Source organism: Prosopis cineraria, unplaced genomic scaffold (genome assembly GCF_029017545.1).
Source record: "Prosopis cineraria cultivar Desert tree isolate PC_DT_omini unplaced genomic scaffold, ASM2901754v1 PC4, whole genome shotgun sequence".
Classification (NCBI taxonomy): Eukaryota; Viridiplantae; Streptophyta; class Magnoliopsida; order Fabales; family Fabaceae; genus Prosopis; species Prosopis cineraria.
The window spans coordinates 38365098-38382835 of record NW_026555335.1 but is presented as its reverse complement, the minus strand read 5'-3'; the positions used below and the strand labels follow the sequence as shown (position 1 = coordinate 38382835).

Sequence of the window (17738 nt, the reverse complement as noted above, 5' to 3'; positions counted from 1 at the left end):
AAAGTCTTAGTGCAGAGTTTGCATAGAGAAGGAAACCGTGTTGCGGATCACCTCACCAAACGAGCTTTGAACAAATGGCCCAGTCTTTTTAGATTCATTACGCTTTTTATCTGTTGCTAGACTTATGGCTTTGGATAGTAATAATTTGCTCAGCACTTAGGCCAAGTCCTCTTCCTTTATCTTAAAAAAAAAAGGCTAAGTGCCTATTGAGATGAACTTAGATATAATCAATTATGTCAGTCCAAATTATGGGTTTGACAAAAAAATATTCAAACACTCTCCTTTTTTACATGAATCAATTTTAATCTGGAAACTCTATTTTCAATTTTCAATTCTAGCTATTGAGCCTTTATTATTTCATCAGAATTGTAAAACTATCAAATACTCTTTTCGTTAAAAAATTTAAGATATTTTTAATTAAATCTCATTCTAATAAAGTAGTTATATACTTTCAAACTAACTCTATCATTTCGTATTTACTCATATTAAACACTTTATAATAAATATAAAGTCATTCATTAATAGGGATACTTTAAAAATAATAATAATTACACCTCAAAAAATTAAAAATATTTTATATTTTTTAATATTTAATCTTAAAAAATATTTTATATTTTTAAATAAAAGAAGTATACACCTGGTCATGAACTAAACTAAACCCGCCTTGCGTCACTCAAAAGCTTCCTGGCGTAGAACACAAGGTGCTGCGTCTTCTTCCCCTTGTTATATAAATATTAAATGATTACTATTATATATATATATATATATAATATTATTTGTTAAATAAAGTTCAAGATATTTAATAATATTATATGTAAATTTATCAATATTTATATTACAAAAGGCAGTGCTCCTTGTAAAGTGTTTGTGTATTCTACTTCTTCTTCTTCTTACCAACGTTTGTGCATTCTACTTCAGACGGATGGAAAATAAATAATAAGAGTAAAGTAAATTCTTACCCTAAGATTTAATAATATTATATTTATTAAATAGATTTCAATAAATTTAATAATATTATATAGCTAAAATTAATATTTATATTTTAAAAAGCAATGCTCTTTGTGGTAGTTTGTACGTTTAAAATAATTTTGACTAAATCATTCAATATTTTCAATTATGGAAAAAATAATTTTAGAAAAAAAATCTAAATATTATCACATTATAACATTAAAATTAATTATATTAATTAATTTTTTCATAATCAATTATATTCAATTAAAATCCAAACGGTCCTAACACGTTCACACATTCCATCTCTCTTCTGGCTTCTCATTTTGTCTTCCTCCCTTTTTCATTTGCCATTGCACTTCCCATCTCTCCTTATTTCTTCTTCTTCCTCCATTTTTCCTCTGCCCCAGCAAGTCTCACAAGCTACAACAGTTCGATTTTTTTTTTTTTTTGGATCTAACAATTTGATGGTAGATCTGGTGGTATCATAACTAGAAAAGCATACTGCGAGTGATGGTTTGTTGTAAAATATTTTATTTTCTTCATTTTTTCCTCTTTTGAATCTCTTTTATTTTCTCATTTTGTTTTCTTTCTCTGTCTCTCCCACTGGCTTCTTTTATTTTCAGATATAATTGTTTGAACCTATTGGCTTGCCACACCAGTTGGTTTTTCTGGTTTTCCTGGTTTGCCAACAAGTTTTCTGATTTTTGTCACTTGCATTAACTGGATTGGATCAAGCTAGTTAAACCAATCAATTTAGTTCGGCTTTAAAACCTTGATTTCAAGTATCATCCTTGATAAAAGAATTCAATTTTTTATTTATTGCCACATGAGTCATGATTTGTTAGTTGTGAAGCAACCCAAGAAGAATCATGGGAAAGATAGAATTTAAACTCTTTTAAAATTAAATTTAAATAAACTACAAGAGTATTTTTATTTTATAAAATCTAACTATTTATTATTGTTTGCACCCAAATTATTAATTTGGAGGTTTAGGCTCAACTCAATTTAATTAATTTTAAAATAATTAAAGAAAATATTTATAAAATCATAGCTATTAAGTCAAGGCCATCCACATTTTACTCATGGTGAGTGACTATGATAGGGGAAATGCTTTCTAAATTCAAAGAAACTGACGATTATGGGGCTTGGGTACCAAGCCAGAATTATCTATGAATAGAGGAGCCCTCTTTCAACAATAGCATCATCAGCATCAACAAACTATCAATTTTAAATTCCACGTTTGTTATTTTATTTTATTTTTTTTTTATCATGTAAATTTAGTCTTTATTTTTTTATTGTATGGTCGAGAGAGCCCACCACTTTTTTTTTTAATTAATGTATCTTTACTTTCCTACATTTACATTAATTATTTTTACTTTGCGTTCTCACATCCGGGTGAACTGTGATAAGAGAACGTGGGTTCTCAACACTCTTTTGAGATCTAGCGTCTTTGGCATGTCTCGCGACACCACGCTTTGATTATTTTTTACGAACAATTATTAATTTTATTTTATGGATTAACATAGTATATAATAGATCAAATTATAAAATATTTAATTAAAATAAAATAAATTACAAACATCTAATTATAAAATCTTGATTTCAAGTGTCATCCTTGATTTATTGCCGCGTGAGTCATGATTTGCCTGTTGGGAAGCAACCCAAGAAGAATTGGGGAAAAGGTTGAATTTGAACTCTTTAAAATCAAATTTCTGTAAACTCCAAAAATATTTTTATTTTGTAAAATTTAATAATTTATGATTAATTTTAACTTTTAGGGGCCAACATAGTTATATAATAAATCAAATTATAATGGATTTGATTAAAATAAAATAAATTATAAGGATTTAATTCATGAGTAAAACTATAAGGATTAGTAGATCAATTTTTTCTGTTATTTTTTACAAAATAATTTTTTTTTCATCAAATTCTCATATTTCAATTTCAAACCATTCATTACAAAAAGATTAAAATATATTTTTAATCTTATAACTTTATGTAATCTTTTCACTCCTCTAATTCTGATTTTAAATAATATTTTTTGTACAAATCATCATTGTTATTTTAAAAAATAAACTTAATTTGTCAACTTTTAAAATACTTTGTCAATATTTAAAAGTTTAATATAATAATTTTTGTTGATGAAGCTAGCTGTATTAAAATGCAATGAAAACGCATTTAGAGTCTGTTTGGATAATCTCAAATAATTAATCATGCCAACCCAAATTATGGTTTTGAAAGGAAAAACCCAAACACGCATTTTTTTAAAAACAAATCAAGTATGCCTCAGAAATTCTCTTTCTCTATAAGATGATAGGATCAGTTTTCAATTTTCAATTATAATTGTTGTCGTCATTATTATTTTGTCAAAATGGTTAAATTTTCAAATATGAACATCACCCAACAAAATTTCCTCACAGGGACAGCACGTCTTCCCATCACTCGACAAAAATTGCAGATTGTGCCAATTTTATTCCTAAATTTTTTGGCACCCATCATATGTAAAAACCCCTGGAGTACTTGCCATCTCCACAGTGGTACCCACCATATGTATATATTTAATATTTAAGAATTATATTTTTATTTTTTTAATTTACTTAAATTTGGTTATTTTGATTTATTTAAAAATCAATGTCAATTTACACCTTTAAAATTGATTTTAATTTAAATAATCTAAATACCTTCAATTTTATTAAAGTTAATTTCAAAAAATAATATTTAAATATAACCGTATTATAACACAATTAATTATAATTAAAATTAATTATATTAATGAATTTTTTAATTAAATTTATCTAACTAAAATCCAAACCCGCAATCAAACGCTTAAAAAAATAATAATAATAATAAAACCTTCCAAGGAAAATAAAAGATAGTCGCGGCGTCGGAATTGGCGGGGCAGCCTCGAGTTCTTAAAGTTGTGAAGGCAAAATCGCGGTTCGCTAAGTCTGAGTGGGTTCACACGCAGTGAACGTCTTCCAAATTTATTATTCCTAAGGTTGCTTCCTCGCCGTCGCCGGTAATCTTTCTTTTCAGTCTAAGTTACCGTTTACTTTTCATTATAGTATGCCATTTTAACTATTCTTCTTTATTTGCCTGCCTGAAACCCTTGATCACTTATCGTGACATTCTTTGCTTTGGTGACTGCTTCATTATTTCAAGAACGCGAAATGATTACGTTAGTTTGTGTCTTTGTTACGAAAGTCACATTTCATGGGTTTTTCTTTTCTCTCCCATTTTGAAATTTATGTTTGGGTGGATCCATTATGCTTCTTGGAACTTCTGGGCCATCATATGACACATGGACTTCCACATTAATCGTTCTGATTATTTTCAGTCCGTTGTTATCTTCAGCTTGACTTACTTGGGAGCCAGGACAGAGTAAATCAAAGGTAACGTGCATGAAGGTGTTTGCCATAAGAAATATGCTTTCATGGCTAAGCTACTCATAAGTTTGCGTTAGATATGATTGGATGCCATATTTTAAGTTCATCCCATTTGTCCTTGTTTTGTGGATTTCATATTGCGGTTGGGAAATGTTAAAAACCTTGGTCGATTGATTAATTACTTTTTTATGATGAAAGGGTTCTAAATCACGTGAATTAGCTTATTGGCTGCAATTGGCTTCTTATTTTTCAAATAACTTGCAACAAAAAAAAAAAATTTGTCATTTATCCATTAGTTCTTGAGGATGTGTCAGTAATTCAATCTACAAAGGAAATTGGCACAATCTGACCAATGGATCCGGCATAATCTGTGTGTGGTTCTAGACCTAATTTCATTTTTGATATATATTCTCTTGATATTCAATTTCCTTCTATTTTTTTCCTTGCTCACGTCAATGACATTTTGTGATTTAAATAAGAGGTCAGTGGAAAATTTCCCCCATGATTCCCTCCTTGTTGACAGTATATGCTTTCTCTTATTTCTTCCCACCCTATTTGTGACCCTGTTGCTAACGCATGCAGAGATTCAATGCTTGGAAAGGAAAAGGCCTTGAACAACCTGGAAGAACTTTCTGGCTTTATATTCATGTGCAATCATGTAACTAAGCCAGAGTGCTATCAATTTAGAGTTTTTGGGCTCCCTGAATGGAAAAAGGAAGTTGTAGAGAAAATACAGCCTGGCGTGCACCTTTTCTTGTTTGATTATGATTTAAAGCTTCTCTATGGTATATACACAGCTACCTCTAGTGGGAAGCTAGGGATAGAAGAATCAGCTTTTGGTGGAAAATTCCCAGCCCAGGTGAAGCTCTTAACCATTGCTTACACATACCACACACACAGACGCATGTATAGACCCGCCCGTTTATATATATATGGGAAAACCTACCTGAACTTGTCCTCAATTTTCTTACGGGGAAAATGCCGAACCACATATTAAAAATGTATTTTCTGGTGTAGTAGATGATTGAAGCAATTATGGCAGAATCAGCCAGATGGCCAGACGTTTGCAGCATAAATTGCGCTTTCTATGAGAGGCCAACAAAATTGTCTAATCTAATAGTAGCACATGTTTGGAAAGCCAAAATCTTGGTTCAAGATATTCAATCTCTTTCTCAGGCCTTTCTTTATTTAGGCGTTTTTGTTTCTAATAATTTTTCTTTTTTTCGGCCTAATGCTTTATTCCTATCCTCTCAGGATTAAGGCTCTTTTTCTTTTTACCTTTTATTTTGTGATCTTTTCTGTCTGTAATTGCCTTTATATATATAAAACAAAAACAAAAACAAAAACAAAATTGTCTAATCCTATGCTGCTCCTAATTGCAAAGTTTGGATTGTGACGTCATAACTTCATGACATCTGATGACAATTTTTCGCACCTTTTCCACCTGCCTCCTTCCTCCCATTGAATTTTGTGCAGGTAAGATTTAAGATTCATCAAGACTGTTTACCCTTGCCAGAGAGCTGCTTTAAACACGCAATTCAAGAAAATTACCAGAAAGATGGTCGCAAATTTAGTCCTGAACTCAGTCTCGGACAAGTAAGCTTCATTATAATCTCTCGCAAATCAATTTAACTACAATTATTCCATTTTTTTCTCATCTTTTTTAGCATTAAATAAAAACTCTTATATTTACTAGTATTTACATGGTTGAAGTTTGTTGTTGTGGTGCAGGTAAAAAGTCTATTGTCGCTGTTTCGTCCAATATTGATCAACAAGCAAATTATTATGCCAGCTAAAGCCCCGGTACTGTCCATGCACTACCAAACTTCAGAGAACCAGCTTCATCTCCCTGCATGGCCTCTTGCTTTGCAGAATGCTTATTCAGCTGGGAATAGCGGTAGTTTTGGTGAATTAGTGCCAGAACCTCAATGTACATATCAGAATATGCCATACCAATACCATCAACCTGAGTGTCACTTCTTGATGAATACGGCCAACATTCATGATCCATCGTTGCAAAATTATCTGCACGCAGATCAGATTAACTTAAACCCACAACCTTACTTTTCTTCCTCCATGGGGGGCAGCTATGCTCAATCACTGCCAGATCCTCAACATGCATATATCCTGAATCCACCGTCTAATTTTCGTTCGTCAATGGTTAATATGGGCAGCAGTCAAGCTCAATCAATATCAGATCCTCAACATGTGCATGTTCTAAATCCACAACCAAATTTTAATCCCTACATTTTGAATATGGGCTATGCCAATCCTATTATGCAGTCACATGCTTCGTCATTATCAAATGTTCCATATCATTCTGGTCAAATTGGGGACGCATGCATACCTGAAGCTTTCTCCTCTGCCTCTCATCCATAACGAAGTTTAGATCCCTGATGTTGAGGACGTAGTTCTGATTATTTACCATGGAATGATGCAGTTGGCATTTTGGGAAGTACTTTTTAACTAGAACAATGGCATTCTTTCAAGTGGGACCGCCTTACATGGCTTTTGCATTTTATATTTTTTCTTTTGGGAGACAGATGATTTGCAATAGGTGAAGCTGGGTTGCTTAAAACTCTTTGGTGAACAAGGCATTGAATTGTCTATCCTACATTCCTGAACAAAGTGTGAATTTGATGTAAAAATTTAAATCTAAAGTTTGCTGTTGTCATGTGTTAAATGCAGAGGCCTATACAAATGTTCTAAATATCATGCTTCTCTAGCGACCACATGCACATTTCTTTCTATAACATCATTCTCTTGAAATATTTTTGTCTATGAAATTTGATACATAAAATGAAGGTGGACAATTGAGTTGAATCTTGGTGAATCAGTGCACACTTTCAGATAGAAGTTATTAGGAGGATCAAAGTCCCATGGGTTCATCACATGGGTTTATCAGGATGCATCCGGTTATGTCTCTCCAGTCTTTGTGGGGCCATGGATAATGAAGCGAGCGGTTGTCCCACAATTCACGTGCTCTCTACCTTCATTATATGAAAGAGCTAGTTTTTGCAGCTATGGGTACCGAACAGGGGAGACATACCTTTTCACTTTTGTTCTGCATTGATCCATCATAACTGTGGACAAGTAGGAGATTAGGTGATGATGTTGCCCAGGTGGTCACCCCCAAGGACGTCAAACTTTAGTCCCCCTCTCATCCACTTTTTTTTCTTTCTTTTTTTGGTTCTTATTCTATTAATTTTAGTTTAGAGAAAGAAAGAAAATTAGTCTTGTCGGAAACATTCGATAAAATTAAAATGATACAGGAAAAAAAAAACATAATCTCTGTTTAAGAATGACATGTAAAAATCGAGAAAGAGAGAAAATTACATCCGTTATTTTTGCCCTTCATTTAAAATAAATTGTTACTTTGAACCCTTTTTGCTTAATTTTTACTTTTGCAAATATTTGTCACTTTACCATTTTAAGAAATAACGTTTATTTTCTTATTATTTTAATTTTAATAATATCTCAATCTATTTCAAATAATGTCCTTAAGACAGTTAAATTAAGAATATTTTACGAAAAATATTATTACAGTTTAATTTACTGTAATTTGAATTATTTTATAACTTTTGTGTGAAAAAAAATTTAGGATGACAGTTGTTTTGAATTACGATGATGCTTGATTCTCACACAACGGAATTTCGCAATCAAGCATCCATATGAGAAAACGAAAGTAGCTAATTCCCGGTGCTTGTCGGTCGCTCTCCTGCTGAAGTCAGTCAACACCTGCGCCGAAATTCAATGGGCAACTGCTTCTCCGACGTTGCCGGTGGACGTATGGCCATCGGCGGCACCGCCGGCTCTCTCCTCAATCCCGCCGATGCTTCAAACGATGTTGTTGATAACTTCCTAAAGTATCGTGGCTATCATGGCCTCTACTCTCAGATCGAGGTTTATCCTTTGTTTTGGAACAAGTTTCTTATGACATTTCCCTTTCTCTTACTGAGCCATAATTTCAATTCCTGACTAACTTTTTATGGAAGGGCTTTTCGAAGCGTAACAGTGGCTTCTTTTGTACTGCAGTTATCCTTTTCTGCTTCAGGCTTGCGTGACCGGGATGTGCTCTCCAAGGTTTGTTTGTTAAACATTTCATGATTCTGAAGCTGTCTTAGTAAAATCTATTTCCATGTAGCCGTTATCTAACCATAATTGTTGATGCTCGAAACTTAGTTTAGTTTCTTTCAGCTCAAATTGAGCTTGGCTCCGGTTCTATAGTTTAAATGTCTGCTCAATCAATTCTGCTTCTTAGTTTTTTATCGTTATTTTCAGTTTTATAGCAGCATAATTAGCTAATGCTTGGTCTGTTCTTTTGGTGTGCATATAACCATGTACATCCAGGATGTTAAACTACAACCTGCCAAGCACTTAATGCTCGTATATTTTCTGCACAAAAATTTTGGACTTTGAACCCACTGTATATTTTTTGTCATTGTTCTATTTTTTTCTCTGAAAAATATCATCGTTTATATTTTTAATACGATCAATATTCACGTGAAAGAAAAGTTGGCATGTTTTATATTTAACTCTTGTTTGCCGTAGAGTGATCCAATGATGGTTCTTTATGCAAAAGGAAAAAATGGAGCACTTGAGGAACTGGGCCGCACAGAAGTAGTCCTAAATTCTTTGAATCCCTCATGGATCACTAAGCAGACTCTCTTTTATCATTTTGAGGTTGTTCAGATTTTAGTGTAAGTTTAAATGTAAATGAATGATATTTCTATTACTAACGAAGTAGATAAGCCTTTCTGGTTTTTCCAAGAGTTAATAAGTGAATTCTTTTTCATCACAGGTTTTGTATTTATGATATTGATACCCAGTTTCACAATGTAGACGTAAAGGTATGTTTTTTGTGATCTCATGCTAGCATAAAAATAATCTGTATTGACTAAGATATGGTTCTAATTTATAGCTTTGTCATTTAGAAGTGAGAGGTAAAAATATGTTCAAACAATTGTGGATAAACATATATCCCTGTAGGAGATTGTCTATATCCTTCTTTCCATGGTGACATAATATTTTACTATGTGGACATTCCTTGCTGGTTCATTAGGTGTGATAACATGTTTGACTTATGCAGATGCTTAAGCTAGAAGAGCAGCAATATCTTGGTCAAGCAACCTGTGCATTATCCGAGGTAACATAGAGACCATCTACAAAGTCTTTGTTTATTAATATATGACAACTAAAAGAAAACTCATTATATCATGCATAGTTTGAAATATGAATGTGAGAGGTGCGGAGAAAAATCTCAGCAATGAAGTTATTTTTTGATCTTTTACTAATCGCTATCTTGACCCTATAATTGTTCCTTTGGTCCTTCCCAATAAATGATGCATTAGAATGCTTAAATTTTCCAGACTTCAGAGTTAAAGTGTTTTTGATGACTACTGTGTATTATATAAGTTTTCTTGAGAATAAGAACCTCGTGCATAAATGCTGCACTTTACATCATACAGAGTCTGCCCCATTAACAATTTCACCTGTGCAGATAATTACAAAACCTGATTGGTCATTGACCTTGGATCTATTCATAGAAGATTCTACTAGATCAAACTACTCTCAGAACTGTGGGAAACTCATGGTGAATGCTGAGGAATGTATCAGTTCAAAGACTACAATAGAGATGATATTCAGGTCTTCAGATTTGGAATATAGGAATCTCTTCTCAAAAAGTGTATGTGCTTATTTTCATTTTTTTGGGTAGCCTTTATGAGGAATGGAATTTATGGTATAACGCATACATTTGCTTGTCTTGTAGGATCCCTTTTTAGTGATATCGAAAGTTGTGGAAGGTGGTACCCAAATTCCTATATGCAAAACAGAAGTCAAAAAGAATGACCACAACCCTATATGGAAACCAGTATTCTTGAATATTCAACAAGTACGAAGCAAGGTATAGAACTATAGATTTGCATCAAAATTTTGTCACTTGGCATAGCCAGCCTACTTTAATGTGGACACGTTTAGTTTTCATTTCCTTTGAAGCAAAGAGCCATGCCATATCCTGTATTTTCAAATATTGTTTCGAATGGGTGGTTGTTTGTTCAAGCTGCACATTTTCAATACATGAATCTTACATATATATATATATATATATATTATTTAAAAACTCTAACAAGTCATCATATTCAAAAGTTATGAACATTGCAACCCATTTCTCAAGCTCTGTGCAACACATAGGACATATATTAGTTAATTAAGGAACACAGTATATTTAAAAATACCCTTCCGTCATAATTTTGTATATAATATCAATATATCAATGCCTGGATCACTAGATAGAGTTCTGACTGGCGTTGACTTGGAGTCAGCACATTTTGTTTTGTCAGTGATATTGGTTTTTTACATATTGTAATGTTAACAATTCAGTGAGGCTTGCATCTATTGTTACCATAAATATGGCATCCATATTGTACTGCTTTTTTCTTTTCTTTTTCTTTTCCCCCTTTTTTATTGAAAAACATTGCCTTCTCTGTATAGATATTTTATAAGCTTTCTCATTTTCCATTATTATTTTATACAGGACAGCCCATTAATTATAGAATGCTATGACTTCAATAGCAATGGCAAGCATGAATTGATGGGGTAATCGGGAGTTTCTTTTAGCCTATTTCTCCTTTTTGTCCCTCGTCTTATTCGGGTAATTTTTTCTTGTTTTCAAGGAAAGTGCACAGATCCTTGATACAGTTGGAAAAGCTTCATTCTGATGGTCATGGAGAAAATTTATTTTTACCTGCTGCTGATGGAAAAGATAATCATAATGAGGTAATTTTGTTAATCAAGTGCACTTCCATGATGAATTTCTCAACCCATCTAAACCAAATTAGCTATAACACAGGTCTTAAAGAGCCAAATATATGTGGACAAGTTTACTGAAAGTGTCCAGCATACTTTTCTCGATTACTTGGCAGGGGGATTTGAATTGAACTTCATGGTGGCAATTGATTTCACAGGTATGCTACATGCCAATATCCTCAATGCTTGTGCAAAATATTTTTGTAAAGATATTGACTTCATGGAAGTTAATATAATATAGAGGCATGTTTAGCGAGAACTGTGCTGATTTATGAGGGAGGAGAATGAATCCTGACCATTCCCATTGACACAACTGTCAATTGATCATATAAATATGTGAATATTGATATTTACATATACATGTTTGTGTACACGCATGTAAGTGTGTGTACCTGATAAAGTGACCAACTTTCTCAAACTTCAGTTGTTGCTAAATTGCTGTGTTCGCTATTGTTTGCAAACTGATTTATCAACCCCTATTTATGGAATATTTTAATGACAAATTGATTTTTGTTCTCTTCACCCTTCATCTAGCCACTATTAATTTTCCAACAAAATTACTAGTTACGGCATAGAACTGCACTTTCACAAAGTCAATCCTCTGGCAGTATGGGAATTATAAATTCGATATAAGTTAATTAGTAATCTTTTCTAGCTTATTTACCATTTGGTCTCTTCAACCAATTTACCTCTCCAGCCAGTGGCTTGATAGTTCAGCACTTGTCCTCCTAACTCAATGCTTAGGTCCAGTTTTCGCTAGTGCGCTTGATAGGTTGAGGGGTCAGACTGTTTCCTGCCTTCTTTGAGGAAGTATTTGTGGGTTCCACAAATGCTAGCCCTGCTAACCTTTCTTTTTTGCTTACCAGCTTCAAATGGAAACCCACGCCTTCCCGATTCTTTACATTATATGGATCCTTCAGGGCGGCCAAATGCATATCAGAGAGTGAGAAGTGATTTTTAATGTCAAAATGTTTTACAACTCCATTTGTTGCTGAACCGTGTCCATAAATGACTTGTCCAGGCTATCTCTGAGGTTGGGGAGGTGTTACAGTTTTATGATTCAGACAAACGATTTCCCACATGGGGCTTTGGCGCTCGACCAATTGATGGTCCCGTCTCCCATTGTTTTAATTTGAATGGAAGCAGCCATGACTGCGAGGTAGAGCTGTGAAGTCTGGTCTTGCTTTTTTATTGCTAGCTTTCCACTATGAAATAATTCTTTAATAAACATGCAAGTCTGTATATCACAGGTGGATGGGATCCAAGGAATTATGATGGCATATACAAGTGCCCTACTTAATGTTACTCTTGCAGGGCCAACTCTTTTTGGGCCTGTCATAAACAAGGCTGCACTTATTGCCAGCGAATCTGTCACAAATGGAAAACGAAAGTACTTTGTTTTATTGATAATCACTGTAAGATTTAAAACACACATCATCCTTTATTCCATTTAGTTTTTCCCTTTGAAGGTTACTGTTGTCATTCCTTATTGCAAAATAGCATTAATATTAGTTTTATACATGTTTCTCCGATATCATTTTAGGATGGGGTGGTAACAGATCTCCAAGAAACAAAAGATGCTCTTATTAAAGCATCTGATCTGCCATTATCACTCCTTATTGTTGGAGTAGGAGGTGCCGACTTCAAAGACATGGAGGTATTCTTTCCAGCATGATTACATGTTTTTGTCCGAGACACTCTTGTTTAGAGGATGCTATGCTGCTACTTGACATTGTACTTGGAATATAACTTCTCTTGGTGCAGGTTTTGGATGCAGACAAGGGGGAGAGGCTTGAAAGTTTATCGGGACGGGTTGCTTCACGGGATATAGTCCAGTTTGTTCCATTTCGGGATGTTCAAAGTAGGTATCAGTGTCCGAATTATAACCAATGAGGGAATCAGCTTTAACTTACTCTTCTCTGTGTTGCAGATGGACAGATTTCAGTAGTTCAAGCACTTCTAGCAGAATTGCCTTCTCAATTTTTATCTTACATGCGGACCAGAAATATTCAACCGAATCTCTAGTTATGTCGGTTGTTCATTGTGCAATTTCCAGTTACATAAATCATTAAATTCAGTTACATAAATCGCCAAAAAGGGCGGGCTTCATATGTCCTAGATATTTATTTTCTGTTTTGACAGAAGATTCCTAAGATAGTTTAGCACTACGGAACTTTAAACAAAAATTGAGATGTGTATGCTTGTTTTAATCAAAACCAATCATTAACGAAAGCAACAGTAAAAGGCATACTAAGATTTTCAGCATCGTATAGGAGTAATTTATTGGAAAATGAAAGGGGGATAAATGTTCTGCTCTAGTGCTCTGCTTGTGGAGCTAGATAACAAAGTGGATTTCTGGCTGATCAACCCAACCACCAATAGCATTCTATTTGTTGTTTTCATGTGATTGTGAAATGTATGCATGTAATGCTGGAATGTATCCTATTTACTGAGCGGACAGATTTATAACGTTTTCTTTTTTTGTTGAACAAGAGTGAGTGACGAAGATCTGGCACTTTGAGAGGGAGAGGGAGAAAGTCAAAGATCTGGCCAAAAACACGAGAGAGAGAGAGAGAGAGAGAGAGAGAGAGAGTCAAAGAGCAGAAATTTGGCGTTGAGGGACCATCACAGGCCTATTGCTCGATGAGTCGATCAAGGTTCACGATTTTGACCCACAGATTCATGCGAGTAAAACACTATCAGCCGTCCTTTTTTCTGACATTTTCTTGAACTTCAACACCCAGCATTTTCCTCGTCTGAAGTGGGTATCGTCGGGATTGATCTAATTAATAATTATCATTAATTCTCTTTCCAGTTAAAAGCTGTAGTTTAAAATTTTCAAGTCGTTGATGTCTTTCAATATTTTTCTTGGTCTTTGCGCCAAAAAAAAATGCGACACTTATTTTATGCAAGGGAAATCTTTCTATTTTTTCGTCACATAACTTTTTCAGGCAGGGGGAAAAAAAGCTATATCTAGCAGGATGAAAAATTAAAAAAAAAAACATGGTTGATTTTTTTTTCCTTTTATGGGGAGTTTAAATTCATATCAGGGCGCTATCATTTAGTGGGCCCATGGATGCTTTTTATATTCAATGGTTCTGAAATGATGTCCACTCTGGCAATCATATCGGCATAAGAAATTCAGATTTTATTCAATGGTTCTAGAATTGTATCCTTTCAAAGTCCAACCATCCACTCATGGGTTGAATGCCACTGCCATGTGCGAAACGCGCGTGCCATGATTGTTGATTTTTTTTTTAATACTATGGGAGCACGGAAAAATATGTTTTTTTATTGATTTTTTTATATGTATAAAATTTATAACAAAGTATTTTTTTAAAACAGTCTTGCTGTTTTTAAGATTATGCGTCTTTTTTATTTAAAAATGTATTTAAGGTTAAAGGACAAATTAGTTTCAAAAGTTATTTTGCTAAGTGAAACTAATATTTTTAACTTTTATTAACACAATATTACTTTTAAAATTTAAAAAATAATGCAATGTCGCTCTATATTGACATTTAGTCATGTTGACCATTAATTGAACAATTATGACTAATGTTAAATTTTCATGCTAGAAGTTTTTTTTAATGAATAATTTATATTATAAACTTTCTATTAGTTCAAAGTTTTTGAGTTATCAATGTTCAAATCAAAAAATAGAATTCAACAATTTGTTATCAATGTTAAAAAATGGTTCATCTAGATTTTGACAAGAGGTTTTGTTCGAGTTTGACTAGATGTAAAACCAATGTTATCCAAGCATTTCATTGACTTGCCCATGAGCATAGTTTATACTCACCCTCATCTTACCCATGATGAGCAAGTCCAAATATATGCCCATGAGTAAATTGTGAGCAAATATAGAATTATCTAGACTTGCCCATGGGCAACATTGAGTAGCTTAAGGGGAAGGGATGAGTCGAAGTGACTTGGATTGAATGTTTGTGGATGGTGGTAACAAGGCCACTCTATCACCTAATTCAATATTTAAGTTGTCAGCAACTGATTCTATTTATTGCTCCATGGGAATTTCCTTAAGGCATATATCCCTTGTAGCTCATCCTCTACAACGGGCAAGATTGCTCTAATAAAAAATTTAAAATATCAATTATTTATTTAACAAACTTTTAGGGCAAAATTATTATTTAACCCTTAGAATTAGGGTTAAGGGTCAATTTTATCTCTGAATTGTATACGAAAGCTCACAATTGTCCCTAAACTCAATTACAAGTCATTTATGTCCTTCAACCTTAAATTTTCTTTTTTGCTTCGTTACCCTACCATTTAGTTGATATATTTTGACCATTTGTGACTTTATGGGATCCATGATTTTGCATATTTGGCAAGTCATGTATGCACAGCTTTTACTTTTTAATATTTTTTTTATAATAAAAGATGTTACCTATAGGTTCCACTTTCATTTCTTCATCCATTCCTAATTTTTCATCCATTCCCTCTCTGTCAGTCTTCTCTTACCTCTCTCCCCTCCATTCCCTCTCTCCATCTTCTCTTCCATTCCCTCTCTCCATCTTCTCTTCCTTCTCTCTCCTCCATTTCCTCCTTTTATGGTCTCCCCCCTCTCTCCTCCTTACATTCTTCCACTTAAGCTTTCTTTTCCACTCCATTCACTTTGCTTCCTTTGCCGCCAAACTATGTTCCTCTCATGCATGGCTCCAAGCACCCTCATTCATTCTTGCACCTTGGCTCGCGAACTTGTTTGAATCTCCATGCGTTCAAGACTCCGTCTGATCAACAAAACAGAGTGTGTGTACCATGTGACTTTTAGTAATGTTTTGTGTGTGTGTGATTATGGGTTTAAGTTTGGATATAGAAAAACAAGTATAAAAGACCGTGCCTATAAATGATAAAAGACAAAAACAAACTAAATAAAGCCAGACAAAATAAGGCACCAAAAGTTGCAACGTCATCTTTTAGACCTCTACAATGTTGGTACATGGAAAGGTCCATGGTTGAATCATTCAAGCAGATGGAGTTTTTAAGTGGAAACTCGATGAAAACCAGTTTGCAACAAGTGCTTTGTTTTGTCATCATAGAATAAAGGAGGGAGAGGGAGGTAGTGACACCGTGAACCACCACTTAACTTATCAACAACAGACCATTGCTAGACTAAACACCATTGAAGGAGAGAGGACAAAAGAGGAGTATTGTGTTGTGATAGTGTTCTTTAGTCTCTCTCTACATTGCAAAATGGATGAACTAGCTCTCTCTCTCTCCTACCCACATGTAAGCATGTTAGTTTAGCAAATTACAAGCCCCACAAAAAGAACTATTAGGCAAATTAATGGTAGGGTAATAAAGCAAAAAAATTTTGAGGTTCAAGGAATAAATGACCCATAGTTGAGTTTAGGATCATTTGTGACTTTCATGTATACTTTAGGAACATTTTTGACCCTAAACCCTTAGAATTATTCAACTAATAGTCAACATTAGTCAAACATTACTTTAGAAAAGCATTGTATCATTTTAAAAATTTTTATGGTAACATTGCATTAAAGTTGCAAGTGGGCAAGTTGGGCTAAGCAAGGCCCCTACAAGATGCCCTACCCAAAATATGAAAGGGCTGCATTTTTTTGCAGCCTGCTATCTTATGAGGTGCCTAAGAATTTTGGGTTGGGCAGCTCCTAAGTGATGGTTAAAATAAAAAGAAAGGGAAAAATGTATTAGTAAAATCAACTATAAATTAATTAATGTAAAAAGAGGAGTGTTTAGAAAAAAATACATAATGAAGACTTATATGTAACAAAAAGAGAAGCATCTAGGAAAAAAATACTTGATCTCCTCAAAATACACAAAAAGAGGAGCATTCAAAAAAAAAAGGACAATTATAAATTAATTAATATGCCATAAAGTAGAAAGAAAAAAAAAAGAAATTTACTTGTAAAAAGAAAGAAAGAAAGAAACATCATGAAGACTTAAATATAACAAAAATATCAATATGAACTTTAATGAAGGTGAATTTATATATATACTTTTTTTTAATAAAACCACAATTTCAATGAGAGGAGTCCAATATTATTTGAATTTTTTTAGAAGTCCTCCTTCATCTCATTGACTAAATGAACATTTTAACATTGATCTTTGATATATAAAAAATAAGGATATCATATAGGAAAAAAATCAATTGAGGACCACCAAAGGTATTTTATATCAAAGAAGGACTTTAGATTTTGATTTTTCACTACACCCCCTTAGTCCTTTGCTAAAAATAATTTTTTATGGAAAATGACTTAATTGCCCCTCTTAATGAAAGAGAAACAACTAAACAAGAATTAATTGTTAACATCTGAATGTGTTGTTCTCCAAACTTGAATTGCTTGTTGTTTATGTAGGATGAACATTTGTTCCATTAAACTCGTGTTGTTAAGCTTTCAATTCTTTTAAAATTTGAATGTGATATTGTCAATTATGAATTGACAGTTGCCAAAACTTGAATAGCTTGTTGTTTATATAAGGTGAACATTTGTTCCATTAAATCTGTGCTGCCAATTTTCAATCTTAGTAAATTTTAAATGTATTGTTGTTAATCATGAATTTGTTGTTGTTAAAACCCAAATGACTTGTTGTTTATATGGG

At 33.4% G+C, this 17738-nt stretch overlaps 2 protein-coding genes across 4 annotated transcripts; both read left to right on the top strand.

The window, feature by feature from the left end:
* The first annotated feature begins 3836 nt into the window (after window positions 1–3836).
* LOC129309126 (uncharacterized) lies at window positions 3837–6997 on the top strand. Of its 3 annotated transcripts, none has more exons than XM_054950523.1 (5): window positions 3878–3970; window positions 4306–4343; window positions 4920–5196; window positions 5814–5933; window positions 6069–6997. In XM_054950523.1, the coding sequence occupies exons 3-5, from the start codon at window positions 4927–4929 to the stop codon at window positions 6714–6716; spliced, it is 1038 nt and encodes a 345-aa protein (XP_054806498.1). In that variant the 5' UTR covers window positions 3878–3970; window positions 4306–4343; window positions 4920–4926; the 3' UTR covers window positions 6717–6997. The 3 variants fall into 3 exon arrangements, with proteins under 3 accessions (XP_054806496.1, XP_054806498.1, XP_054806497.1); XM_054950522.1 differs by having other exon boundaries at window positions 3889–3970; window positions 4289–4343; XM_054950521.1 differs by lacking the exon at window positions 4306–4343 and having other exon boundaries at window positions 3837–3970.
* A 973-nt stretch (window positions 6998–7970) lies between these two features.
* On the top strand, window positions 7971–13376 carry LOC129309124 (protein BONZAI 1-like). Its single transcript, XM_054950518.1, has 16 exons — window positions 7971–8240; window positions 8373–8420; window positions 8889–9037; window positions 9139–9187; window positions 9427–9483; window positions 9838–10023; window positions 10108–10242; window positions 10873–10934; window positions 11012–11114; window positions 11188–11302; window positions 12011–12087; window positions 12166–12303; window positions 12395–12559; window positions 12688–12801; window positions 12909–13005; window positions 13075–13376. Exons 1-16 carry the CDS (start codon window positions 8091–8093, stop codon window positions 13167–13169), a joined length of 1740 nt encoding a protein of 579 aa, XP_054806493.1. The 5' UTR covers window positions 7971–8090; the 3' UTR covers window positions 13170–13376.
* The last annotated feature ends 4362 nt before the right edge of the window (window positions 13377–17738 follow it).